Source organism: Sus scrofa, chromosome 12, assembly GCF_000003025.6.
Source record: "Sus scrofa isolate TJ Tabasco breed Duroc chromosome 12, Sscrofa11.1, whole genome shotgun sequence".
Lineage (NCBI taxonomy): Eukaryota > Metazoa > Chordata > Mammalia > Artiodactyla > Suidae > Sus > Sus scrofa.
The window spans coordinates 11,623,037-11,636,712 of record NC_010454.4 but is presented as its reverse complement, the minus strand read 5'-3'; the positions used below and the strand labels follow the sequence as shown (position 1 = coordinate 11,636,712).

The following is a 13,676-nucleotide window of genomic DNA, read 5'->3' as shown; positions in this document are numbered from 1 at the left end:
ACACACACACACGGTAACCATGTGAGGCGGTGGGCACACGAATGCTCAGGATGGCCATTATTTCATCGGGCATCGGTATGTCAAAATCCTATTTTGTGTGTCTTCCATACACACAGTTTGTGTCCCTTATACATCAATAAAGTTGGGAAAACAATAGCAACAGCAACAAAATAGCGGCCAATTGGTGTTCTTGGCCCGGTGCAAATGCAGATGTGATCTGGGTCGATGCAGGATAATATGAAGGCACCCTCCCTACCCACTTTGCTCTGGGGAAGGGCATAGGCACAGGGGAGAAAAGGCAGGGCAAGAGAACACGAGTATTTGAAGACTGTTCTCTGAGAGCAGAAGAGAGAAAAATGGCAAGGACCTGCCCCAGGTCAGGGTTCTGGGCAGGCAGCCCTCCCACTGGGGGTGGGGAAGACTTGAACTATTGGGGTCATCATATGAAGTGTCTCATGTTAAACTGCTTCAGCCCTAGCAGTTTACCAGGTCTGCAGGCCTCCTGCCTCCTTCCCCTTACTTTATGAACGTTTATTTTAATTGAACTGAATGAATTAATTTTGGGGGCCATGCCTGAGGCACATGGAAGTTCCCAGGCCAGGGATCGAATCCACACTGTAGCAGTGACTGCAGCTGCTGCAGCGACAATGCCAGATCCTTTACCCACTGCACCACCAGGGAACTCCCCCAACATATATTTTTATTTGAAGAGCTAGGCGGGCCTGTCTAGTTCCCAAGGCCACACTGAGGCTAACATCCGGGACTGTTCGACTCTCTTGGGAGTCTGATGGGAAGGTTGCAAAGTGCTGAGCTGGGTTTATCACCTCGAACTAGAGCAGCACAGACAAGAAGTGAGGGGAAAGAGAGACAATTATTCTGGCTGGGCTGGGTTTGGAAGCAGGGCTGGGCAAGAGGTGGCGTTTTCTGAAGTGGAGCTGATGGCTGATGGGTTCCAGCTACAACAACAGTCAGGGCTGCAGCACCCGAACAGAAAAACAGATGTGGCAAATGGAGTGTAACTTCAGCAAGAGGATGGATTGCTCTTTAAAATGTTCGCATTTACTGTTAGGTGGGACACGTGGCTCTCTGGTCAGCTGGCCAGAGCCAGGGTCACAATCTGCCTTTTGCATATTCCTCCCTCACGCCTCCCCTTCTCTCCCCATCTCATGCCCCTCTTGGTCACTTTTTTTTCCAGCCCCCCTTGACCTGGCGAACAAACCCTCCTTGTTCTTCGGGACAGTTTCCCATCAGAATGGGCCGTTGTCTTGGCCTCTGGGGTGAATTCGGGCGTGTACAAGCGACCCCAGCGGTGCCAGTTTAAGAAGGACTGAAGACTTTGCAGGGGCTGCTGGAGAAGGGCTCTTTCTCTGCGATTCTCAGCTTTTGGGAGACAGTAGGGAAGAGCCACCGGTGGCCAGAAAGCCTGCCTGACATGGTCACCGCTGAGGAAACAGAACCGAAAGATGAGCGACAAGACCAGCGGGTACAAGGCGGTCGCATGGCATCGTCTGAGTACTGGATGCAGCCATCAGGCTGGCACATTCCCGTTCCCTGAACGCAACAGGTCCGCTTCCTGCAGCGGGTTTGGGTGGGTTTCCATCACATGTGCTTTGAAAGATCTCACGCCTGATGGGTCGCATGCCTGCGCTGGTTTGGGGTGAGGGTGTCAGCTCCCCCTCTGCACAGCCACGCACACCATGGGCGGAGGGAGCTGGACCATCTCATCCAACTCCAAGCAGGACCGTGAAGCCGGCTCCCCATGTCCACCATTACCAGGGACATAAAAACCCAATCTCATCCTCTATGAGAGCCAACGTGATAGGGCCTTTCTCAATAATCTTCATGATCATGCAATGGCTAATTAAGCCTTTGTTTATTGCCAGACTAAAGGAAAGTTTTTTTGTATTTTTTTTTTAACCCACCCTAAATCTCTTCCTTGGCATGCCTGCAAGACCTCAGTCCATTGCAGGGGCGTCTTCACCTGGAGAACGCCTACAAGGACCACCTCGAATGCCCCCACCTCCAGCACAAACATTTCCTTGACTCTCCCACATAGAGAATAAACAGCACGAAAGCAAACCGCAAGGCCTGGTTTGGGTGACACGGATGGCAAGGACAAAGCTCCATCCCTTACAGGGCTGAGGCGAGCATGCCAACGAAGGCAGACGTTAACAGACATGCTGAAGCTGAGCAAAAACGAACTGGGAGGGCAGTCATAGGAAAACAGAGTTCTGTGTCACAGAGACCCGGTCCTGCCTCGGTACCAGCGGGATGACCTTGAGAACCGGGCTAGGTGCCATGGCCACACACACACGGTATCTCAGGTGAACCTACAACCACCCCATGAGGTACGTATCCTCCAAATCTCCAACTGGCAAATGAAAAGACTGAGGACACCATGGCCTTAAAAAAGTAGTTCAAGCCTCCTGAGTCTTGGTTAATGAACTGCAGAAAATGGGGATACTGACGCCTACCTTACTCTATGTCTGAAGAATTTAAGTGTTTGGTGGTTGCCGTGGGGAGGGATCGAATGGAAGGCTGGGGGTAGTTGCTATAAGTTCTAATACACAGAGGGGCGACCAAGAAGATCTTACTGCGTAGCACATATGTGCAGTGTCCTATGCATATTCCATGTCCTATGACAAACCATAATGGAAAAGAATATTTAAAAAGAATGTATGTGTATATGTATATATGTATGTATAACTGAACCACTTTGCCGTACAGCAGAAATTGACACAATATTGTAAAGCAACTATACTGCAATTATTTTTTTTAATTTTTTTTTTTTTTTTTGTCTTTTTGCCATTTCTTGGGCTGCTCCTGCGGTATATGGAGGTTCTCAGGCTAGGGGTCTAATCAGAGCTGTAGCTGCTAGCCTCTGCCAGAGCCACAGCAACGCAGGGATCCGAGCCACATCTGCGACCTATACCACAGCTCACGGCAACGCTGGATCGTTAACCCACTGAGCAAGGCCAGGGATCGAACCTGCAACCTCATGGTTCCTAGTCGGATTCATTAACCACTGCACCATGACGGGAACTCCCTATACTGCAATTAAAAAAAAAAAATTACGTATAGAAACTTCCAACAGCAGAGTAGGTGCTACTTTTAAATATTATCACTGCTGATAAAGACTAGCGGTCCGCTAGATAATAAGTGCTCAAAAACCACCAGCTCTGCAAGGCAGAGCAAAATCCCTCAGGACACCGCGTCAGCAGGAGAGCGACACCCAGGTCATACCGCTGCCCTGGACGCTGTCCTTCTCCCGCCTGGGCACGTCTGCGAGGTGGCGCATCAGCCAAGGGACCTGGGGATCATGCCAAAGCTTGTCTTCAGCCTCGCCGGGTACTCAGTAAGCGGTAGTCACGTTATCTTTGAGGCACTGGGGAAAAATGCTTTCTCCATCTTTTGAAGGTTCAGGTAGGTCTTGGGACATGGAGCGGGGGGCGCATCTGCTGGCGTCGGGGAGGGGTGGGAAGCCTGGAGCTGGGCACCTCAGCTGCTCCCAGCGGGATAAGTGGGGTCTTCTTCTGGGGCGTGTGCAGGATGTGGACTGGACCCCAGCGTCCCCGGTCCCTCCTGGGATCCTGAGGGCGGAGCCCCTGGGGCGCGGCGCTAATGAGACAGGTGCTGTGAACACAGCTGGCGGGGAGGGGAGCCAGCTGTGACTCAGAGGGTCCAGGGAGGATGAGGGAGGCTCGCAGAGGCGTGAGGGGGCCCCCACGCCCCTAGTCACTGACCCCGGGGCTTTGAGTCCGAAAAACGGCCTCCACACCGCTCTTCCACTTGTCTGGTGGAAACAGAAGTGACAGGACTGACCCCCTCCTCTCACTTGGTTACAAGGTGTAGATGCCACCATTCTATTTACAGCGTTCTTGTGGGTCAGGCCCTTGGGGGAGAATTTTGGCCCCAGGCCATGCAAATATCACCCACTAGTACTCCCCGGGGGCCAAAAGTGGAGAGGCCGGGGCTGTCTCAGGAGGGGACCTCGAGGCCTGCATCAACTCTTCTCCAAAACTAAGGAGCAAACTGTTCACTCCAAGGTTACCCGGCTGCAAAATGCAAATCTCTTTGACTCCTGCACCCTCCAAAGCCTTTTTAAAACCTGTCGTTTCACCTCCACAACCTCTAAAATTTTCCTTTTTTTTTTTTCCCTCTTGCTGCCTGTGCCCACTTACCCCTCACCCCTGACCTGGAGCCCAGAATAATCTCTTAATGGAGGTTCACAAGTGGTATTCACATTCATTCGGCCCCCTCTCCACTCTGGGCCCTGATCCCTGCCAAAAGTATCTCGAAAGCACAGCTCCAAGCATATGTCTTCCTCCTGCAAAATCCTCCGCTCTGTCCTCGCTGCCCGTGGAATCTGCTCCAAACTCCTGACTCTAGCATCTCCTACTCCTAGAGCCTTCTGACGCTTTCTAGCCTTTTCCCACCAGAACCCTCCTTCCTAAGCTCCCAGCCTCTCCTCCCTACCTCATGCTCGTCTTCCTTTGGCAGGTCTTTTACGTCTCCATCTTCAGGGCCAGACTCTCAGGGACCGTCTTCTCTGAAGCCTTTCCAATTCTCCAACTGAAAACACTCATCTCTCTCACTCCTTCTATTTCTTCTATTGTGCTATTTCTTCTATTGTTCTTGCCATAAGTAACAGAGACTCAATAAATCTTTGTGGCGTGAATGAATGTGTTCCTTATCTCACCCACAGTGAGGGCGCAGCTCTGTAAGAACTTCTCTGTCTTTTTCTGGAAAGACACTTAATGGGAATTTCAGGCTCACTCAAGAGGAGTTGACGGGCGTGCTTTTTGCATAGCGTATGTTTGCTATCACGCTGAAGTTTCTAGAAATCCTGCCTGCCGTCCTTCCTGATTTCTAACTGTATCATCTCTTAAATTTCCCAGTTCTCCTGTGTCAGCACAGACTGGACTGATGCTGGGGAATTAACTTCCGTCCTTTCGGCTGAAATAACTAGTCTCTTTGGCATCTGGACACCAGTTCTCTGCCAAAAGCGAGGATGCCAAGCCCTCTTGAGCATAGCTATTTAAACAGCATGCCTTCAAATTTGTATTTTGCTACAGTCACTGGTTATGAAGCTGTCAGGAGAAACGGCATGCTCTCTGCTGTAAGAGCTCACCCCGAGGTCCCTTGGGAAGGAATTTGGTGATAATCCATTCATTAGTGTCTAATTGGTTGACCCCCTGCTCATTTTCTGGAGCTGTTCATTCCTGGGCATTTCTAGGAGATGCTGCGCCAGATGGGGAGGTATGATGGGGCACCCTGGACCCCACCACCTGGCTTAGGATGGATGATCTGCGGAGGTTCATGGTGCCCTGGCCACCTGCCCCTGGGGTCCTGAACAGTTGGAGGGAGCTGGGAATAGGGCTGTCAGGCACGCAGACACAGTTCTCTGTTGGAAACTAGTTTAGTGGTCATTGCGCTCGAGCATCGGGAGAGAGATGGAGCAACAGTGAAAGATTTCATAGCCCCGTGTTTTCTTCCCAACGAAGCTCTACATTTCTTAAAAACCTGCCTAAGATTTCTTTGGCATCTTCCTCAGCATTTGACAAAGTGCTCTCCATGCAGTAAATGTGCTATAAATAACTGATCCTTAGATGCCTGCACACTTCTCCTTCTGCAAAAACTCCATCAGACGCCAAAACACCAACCAGTATCAAAACTTGGCGGCGGGGCGGGGGTGGGGGGGGGAAATCTCTTGAGCACGGGAATTGCACTAGAATTCTATCTCCGTTAGAATGGTACTCATAAGGTTACCTATTTACTTATTTATCATCTTACTCACTTTATGAATTTCCAAAAGCACTCTGCCATAAAGAAAATTACAAAAGCATTACAGCGAGTCCCTAAGGGACTTGGCTTTGGAACTAAATCTGTGCATCTGCTTGATGCATATGTCTGCTTCGATATTCTTATCCTTGACACTGGTCTTAGAAAGAACTTTTTCCTGAGTCGTTTGGATCCCGGTGGGGATGAGTTTGGAAAAAATCCTCCTTTGTCTTGTCCCATGTCTCCTGTGAGCAAGAAGGATCCAGGCTTAGTGGGACCTGTCCCCTATACAATTTGGAAGACCATTTCTAAGAAAAAAGTACAAAACTGAGTACAAAATTAGGCACGAGAAGGACTATTACTTTGGAATGAGAAAAGCTACCAACAAATTCCTAGTGCCTTGAAGATCCAGATAGCTTTTTCCCCTGAGATTTCATACTTCAACCTAGAAATACACCTGGATTGCCACCTGCCTCCCCTCTTAGCTGGCTCCCCACCCCAAGCCCACCTCATTCTTCAGCTTCCAGCACCCACAGAGGAAGCAAGAAGCCCTGGGCTGAAGCTTTGTCAGCTTCGTGGGAAAGCCACCTCTGAAAAGCAATCATGCAATTCACAACCCGGAACTATTGCCTGGGTACCTGGTATGAACCTCACTGTCAGGCACATTATTTTAGGGAAGCCAGGGGCTTTATCTAAAGGACCACCTTTCTAAAAAATTAATTTATTTTTTAAATTGAAATGAGTTGATTTACAGTTGTGTTCATTTCTGCGGTACAGTAGAGTGATTCTGTTATACATATATATACATACACACACAGTCTTTTAAAAATATTCTTTTCCATTATGGTTTATCATCAGACATTGAATATAGTTCCCTGTGCTATACAGTAGGCCTTGTTTATCATCCCATATATAACAGCTTACGTCTGCTAGCCCCCACCTCCCACCCTATCCCTCTCCCAGCCCCCTCCCCCTTGGCAACCACACACATGGTCTCCTTGGTAGAGGACCTTCTGGATTCTCCCAGCCGGCACCTGAGGATAACTCAGAACAGCAGTACTGGCTGGAGGGACTGAGGCCAAGAAGGGACCTGGTTTTTCTGGTTCCCACGTGAATGGACTTTATTTCTGAGAGCTTTGGGTCCCTTCAGGCTGCAGGTTCTCACTACTGAATTACCTAGAACAGCCCACTCTCCTCAAATACACTCAGCAGACCTGGGGGCTCGCCATCAAAATCCTGTGGCTTTTTATAAACAGGCACAGGGTGCCAACAGATGTCTGCCCGCTGCGCCATCCTACGTGCTCCAAGCACACAGCCCCCGTTTCATCCCTGTCTCTTCCTCTGCCTCCCCATCTGTTTCTCTCTGTGCCTGGAGGTCCAGGGGAGATCCCGGACACTAGAAGCCGGGTCTGCCAGTCACCTCTCAGACCCCAAGGGGGTCCCCAGTCCCTCCTCACCTCCTCATCTCACTTCCCGGGACAGAAATGCATGCACCCCTGGGAGTCTGGCCTTCAGCCCTGAAGGAATATCCGCTTTCGTTGGATTTCGGGCTACAGCTTGATGGTTAGGGGTAGGTGACAGGTGACAATGGCGCTGTCTCTGTAAATCAGAGTCACCATTAGTGACCCACCTGAGAGACGGGAGGGTAAGAGAGGCAGGTCTCTCGCGCACAGTCCTGGCTCTGCCACCCACAGCTGTGTGACCTAGGGCAGGTTATTTGACCTCTCTGTGCCTCTGAAAAATAGGGATAATAAATGTACTGCCTTATGGGAGTCTTAGTGAGGATGAATTAATAGTTGCTTAGTGAGTTATCACTATGACCTCTGAGATTCCTTTTATATCGGGGGCTCCAGGCCTCAGGCAGGTGGGGAGGGACAGAGGGCTGGGAAGGATTATTTGCGCTGATGCATCACTTCCCGCTTCTCTGAGCTCTGCCCGCTAGGATGAGACAAGCGCTCACGGCTGGGTTCCCTGGGATGGCCCTGGGGCAGGCTGGGTGATGGCTAGGACACGCATATCCTAATCCTGGGACCTGTGAATGTTCCCTCCTCTGACCAAAGGGACTTGCGGGGATGATTAGGTTAGCGATTGGGGATGGGGTGATGACCCTGCTTTATCTGGGTGGGCCCCCAATGTCATCCCAAATATTCTCAGAAGACAGACCCTCGGGGTGGGAGACAGAGAGCAGGGGAGCAGGCAGTGTGGCCCAGAGTTTGACACTGGAGCAGAGTGGCCTGGAGCCACCAGAGGCTGGAGGAAGCAAGGAACGAATTTTCCCCTAGAGCCTCCACGTGGATTTCGGACTTCTGCCCTCCCAAAATGTAAGGGAATAGACTTCTGTTGGGACAAGCCACCCAGTGCGTGGGGATCTGTGACAGCAGCGCTAGGAAGCAAGTCCAAGCAGCCACTGCAGCCAAGCCGCTGATGGAGCTGATGAACCACAGCTGCTCCTGAGACCAAGTCCAAGGGCCGCGCCCCAAGGAACCAACTTCTCCTCCCAGGAGCTGTCCCTGGGGGAGCTGACAGGCGTCTCCATCCCATCCCAAGTTCTGGAATGCTGCCTACTGAACCCTTTCAATGGACCTGGCTGGCCGGTAAAACAAGCTGCTATGAACACATGGGAACTCCAGTGACAGGTGGCAATTGGGAGCTCGGCCAGCGCCTCCTCTCCGGCTGTCCGGCCGGCTCCTCACCCATCTCTGGCTTTGCCTGCCACGTGCTCTCGCTTGGAGTCCTCCCACGGACACAGGCTCCTGCCAGCACCTCCTGTACACATGCCACACGCACTGGCTCACAGCCCTTTACATGCAACCTGTGAGGCAGGAACGCGGTTGGCCTTGTCTTACAGATGAGGAGACTGCCTGCGGGAGTTGGGGAACTGCTTGAGCTAGCTCAAGGTCACCTGGCTGGCGAGCGGCAGCTGCAGAGCCGCTGTGTGAACCTGGCCAACTGGCCTCTGAGGTCAAGCGCCTCATCCTCACCTTCTGTGCCTTTCACCCTGTGGTCCATGCACTGCCCTCTGACGGCTCACAAGGAAGCGCTGAGCCCAGGCTCCCCTCTGACCCCCCAGGCTCCTCCCCTGGGACCCACAGGCACGAGATGCAAGCAGGAGCTCCATCTGGATGGGGCAAGCATCGAGGGACACTTGGGGACGGTCTCACGGAAGACGTTAATTAGGGGTAGCTGGGGACTGACTTAACTGACACAGAAACCCGAGCTAAAAATGAGGAATCCTAGGTCCTTACGACCCAAAAGGTGACCTTTCTTTTTTTTTTTTTCTTCTTGGTCTTAACAAAGTGGCCAGATTTGCCCATTTTGCTCAGCCCTTGTTGATTTTGTTCTCGCTTTTTCTATTTATTTATTGTACGGCCTGAGCCAGGCCAGGGATCTAACCTGCATCCTCACAGAGACAATGTCGGGTCCTTAAACTGCTGAGCCACAATGGGGACTCCTTTTTAAAATTTTTTTTTTTTTAGGGCCACACCTGCAGCATATGGAAGTTCCCAGGCTAGGGGTTGAGTCAGAGCTACAGCTGCTGATCTATATGACAGCCACAGCAATGCCAGATCTGAGCCACATCTTTGACCTACACCACAGCTCACGGCAATGCTGGATCCTTAACCCACTGAGTGAGGCCAGGGATCGAACCTGCGTCCTCATGGATGCTAGTCAGATTCATTTCCACAGTGGGAACTCCCTGTTGCATTTTTTAGATTCCACATATAAGCAGTATCATAAGGTATTTGTCTTTCTTTGTCTGACTTTTTTTCACTTGGCATAATGCCCTCCAAGCCCATCCATGTTGCTGCAAAATGTCATTCTTTTTAATGGCTGAGTAGTATTCCATTCTATATCTATACCACATCTTCTTTATTCCCTCATACGTTGATGGAGACATGGGTTGTCTCCATGTCTTTGCTACTTTAAATAGACCTTACTGATTCTAGATGACCTAACAGAGTGAGACAGATGCCTATGGCACCAAGAGGGACATTCCCAGAGCTGGGACTATGACCTCAGTGAGAAACCTGCATCTCTACTCTGGCAATGATTTCCAGACCTATTGCCGAAGATGAGAGTAGCTTGGACTCCCTGGGGAAGATGGGAGGAGCAATCCCTGGTTTAAGGGACCTCTGGGTCGAGATAGGGAACTAGCAGATACCTCCTGGTGGGGCTGAGTTTCCCAGATTTGGTCCGGGGCACAGAGCTTAGCACCCAAAAGACTGACAAACCTCACCTGCTCCACGCAAATTGAAATCAGAAAGAGCTGCAAACTCTAACTTTTCTGGGAGAGTCACAGTTCCATAAAGACAGTAAAGGCTCTGAGAAGTCCTGCAGTCAGGCCTTCCGTTCAGAGGGCACTTCCTAAACCCTTTCTTTACATAGCACACGATGACCTCTTCTGGCTTATTCCTAACACATTTTGGGAAACATTAAATGTTAACACTTCACCTCAATTTCACCATGATGTGATGACTCCCAGGGCTGAGGTCCCAGAGCCGGGAGCTATATTTTTCCAAAGAATACCGCCTCCACGGTGTAGACCGGAGATTCCCAACTAAAGGCAATTTCACCTCTCAGGGTTGGCCATATTTAGACATTTTTGCATCATGGTTGGTTGGGGAAGTCCTTAGGGATGCTGCTAAACATTCTATAATGTATGGCGTCATTGAATACTATTTTATTTAGTTTTCTGTTGAGTTAGCACAACAGAAAATTATCTGCCCCAAATGCCAGGAGTGCTGAGGCTGAGAAACCCTGGGCCGGAGCCACAGAATCATGAGCAAATAAAGCACTTAATCCTCTGATAATGACCTGAAAATTGCTCTGATGGATTCTGGACTCTGGACAATTTAATACTTTCCATAGACAGCATAAAAGCCTTCCTCAGGGTCTCCTACACTCCTCCTATGTCTTCTGCACAGCAAAAACTTTAAACGTTATTTAATTGTTTAACGAAAAATGGGAGTCAGCAGTGATTTAGCTGTCGGGCTTAGACCAACCTAACGAGCACGTTGATAAAATACCAACACACGCTTTACTTGCGAAAGATGCAATATTGAACCGCCGAAATGTCATAGCTTGGGCTCTTTTCATCCTCCAACTATACACTCTAAAGTAAATAAATATGTTTCTCACACACACGGTTAACAAATGGCAGTGACATTGGATGGTTATGGGTCCTCTTTCTCCTCCACCATTGTCCTGAGCACAGAAAACAGAAATTCGGTCTAAAGACAGGACTCAGAGTGGACTAAGAAAAAGGAGGAGTCTGACAAATCCAGACACTGCATCCTTTCATAATCTAAGGGTGACCAGAATATGCTCTTCTTCAAAAGTGTTTGAGCCTTGGAGTTCCCGTCGTAGCTCAGTGGTTAACGAATCTGACTAGGAACCATGAGGTTGCAGGTTCGATCCCTGGCCTTGCTCAGTGGGTTAAGGATCTGGTGTTGCCATGAGCGGTGGTGTAGGTTGCAGACACAGCTCGGATCCCACGTTACTGCGGCTCTGGTGTAGGCTGGTGGCTGCAGCTCTGATTCGACCCCTAGCCTGGGAACCTCCATATGCTGCGGGAGAGGCCCTAGGAAAGGCAAAAAGACGCCCCCCCCAAAAAAAAAGTGTTTGAGCCTCGCCTTGCTCCCTGTCACACAGACATGGGCATCTGAAGGACAAGGGGCTGACTGCAGGGCGTTTAGGCTGGGGCACATATTTTCATGGTTCATAGACAAGTTTCCTTGTGGCTTCCCCACAGATTAAATTCTTTCAAGCCCTTGGCCTGTGCACCAGTTCTAATTTGCATGATACGATTTTTTCCATCTGATTTACACACTGAGAGGATAACTGCAGAGTTTGGCCTCTTTTCCTCCTCAGCATGAGAAGTCACCCGTGGGGAAGGATAATTTATTGAGATATTAATGTGTTTTTTGTTCTTGTGGAATTTTACCCAAGGTGGCCAGACCTTGTGTTTCCTCGTCTTAGAGAATGTTTGTGATTCAGCACCACGTAGAAGTTGAGACAGGCTTCCCCCTTCCTCCTCTGGTTTAAATTCTTTTTTGTTTTTTGTAAAGCCTAAACTTGGGGAAGAGATAGGCAAGAAAGGGATGGAGGTGGGCCAGAGAGTGGGAGGTGCCGACAGAAGCATAGATTTTGAGGAATGCATGCACGCCTGGGAAGGTGCATTTTAGGCACCAGAAACCCATCTCAGAAAATAATGCTGTGCTTGAGCTTGGCCTAGAAGCAACACTGCCACCCTCCAGCATGAGACCAGCTGGCCTGGAGAGTCTTCCCTAAATGTTCCATTACCTAAGACCCTGAGAACATGCCCCAACACTAGGGGACTTGGGGAAAGGAATTCCAGTGATAACTGAGCTTGAATTTCCAACCAACCTAGTAGGAAGGGGGGCTTAGAGTCCCATTTGCTGTGATTTTAGAGAGAGAAATAAATCCTTTTTTACCCTTGAACATGGAGAGCAGAATCAGGTTCTGAAGAGTAACAATTTTGGTCCTGCCATCTTGGTGGTTTAACATAGGAAAGGTTTATTTCTCACTCATGCTACTTGTCTAATGAAGGTCAGCAGGGATTCTGCTCCACAGAGTGACTCAGGAATCAGCTTGATAGACACATCAAGATCCCAGGATGGGGCCTTCAGAGTCAGCAGGGCTAGAAAAGGCGGGAACTTGAGGGTTAAGTGCTGGTTCTTGAATGCTCTGGCTGGGAAGTGATGTAGATGATTTTATTTTATTTATTTATTTATTTATTTATTTACTTTTTTTAGGGCCTCGCCTGCAGTATATGGAGGTTCCCAGGCTAGGGGTCTAATCAGAGCTACAGCTGTGGGCCTACACCACAGCCACGGCAGTGCCAGATCCGAGCCATGTCTGCAACCCACACCACAGCTCACAGCAATGCCAGATCCTTAACCCACTGAGTGAAGCCAGGGATTGAACCTGCAACCTCATGGTTCCTAACCAAATTTGTTTCCCCTGCACCATGATAGGAACTCTGATGTAGATGATTTTAACGCACATCTCATGGGCTAGAACTAGGCACATGGTCCCACCTAACTGCCAGGGGGCTGGGACACCCTGGGGGAACACATGGATTTTGGGGCCTCTGCCATAGCCTTGTAGCACTTATTTAACTTAGGATGCATCTTTTTATTTCATACTCTTTGTTTTCTTTTTTCTTTTTTTTTTTGTCTTTTTGCCATTTCTTGGGCCGCTCCCGAGGCATATGGAGGTTCCCAGGCTAGGGGTCCAATCGGAGCTGTAGCTACTGGCCTACGCCAGAGCCACAGCAACGTGGGATCCGAGCCGCGTCTGCAACCTACACCACAGCTCACGGCAACGCCGGATCATTAACCCACTGAGCAAGGGCAGGGACCGAACCCGCAACCTCATGGTTCCCAGTCGGATTCGTTAACCACTGCGCCACGATGGGAACTCCACTCTTTGTTTTCTTTTTAGGGCAACACCTGCGGCATATGGAAATTCCCAGACTAGGGGTTGAATTGGAGCTGCAGCTACACCACAGCCACAGCAACACCGGATCTGAGATGCATCTGCAATCTACGCTGAAGTGTGCGGCAACGAGGGATCACTAACCCATTGAGCAGGGCCAGGGATTGAACCCGCATCCTCATGCACACTATGTCGCGTTCTTAACCCACGGAGCCACAACAGCTCTCTCTACCTACTACTCTTCCTATTTGCATCACAAATGTATTTGGAGGGGTCCCTTTCCCTGTATTGTCTTACTCTAGCCCCCTCCAACCTGGTGGCCAGATCATCCTTCCAGTTCCCCAAGGAGGAAATGAAGGTCTACTTGGTGGAAGTAACACCAGGTAAGGGGAAAAGCAGAAGCTAAGAGCCAGGGCTTCTGATCTCAGCCTTTT

The 13,676-nt window shown here is 50.0% G+C and overlaps 1 protein-coding gene across 4 annotated transcripts in view; it reads right to left on the bottom strand.

Moving 5' to 3' along the window:
- FAM20A (FAM20A, golgi associated secretory pathway pseudokinase) overlaps positions 1-13,676 on the bottom strand; it is a 56,618-nt gene that overhangs the window by 26,374 nt on the left and 16,568 nt on the right. The window contains exon 1 of one of the 4 annotated variants that reach the window (XM_005656933.3): positions 4,477-5,641. The exons of the other annotated variants lie outside the window; for them this stretch is intronic. Within the exon in view, the coding sequence (XP_005656990.1) occupies positions 4,477-4,481 (5 nt within the window). The 5' untranslated portion in view covers positions 4,482-5,641. Of the gene's footprint in view, positions 1-4,476; positions 5,642-13,676 lie in introns of those variants that run through there. 4 annotated transcript variants of the gene reach the window in all.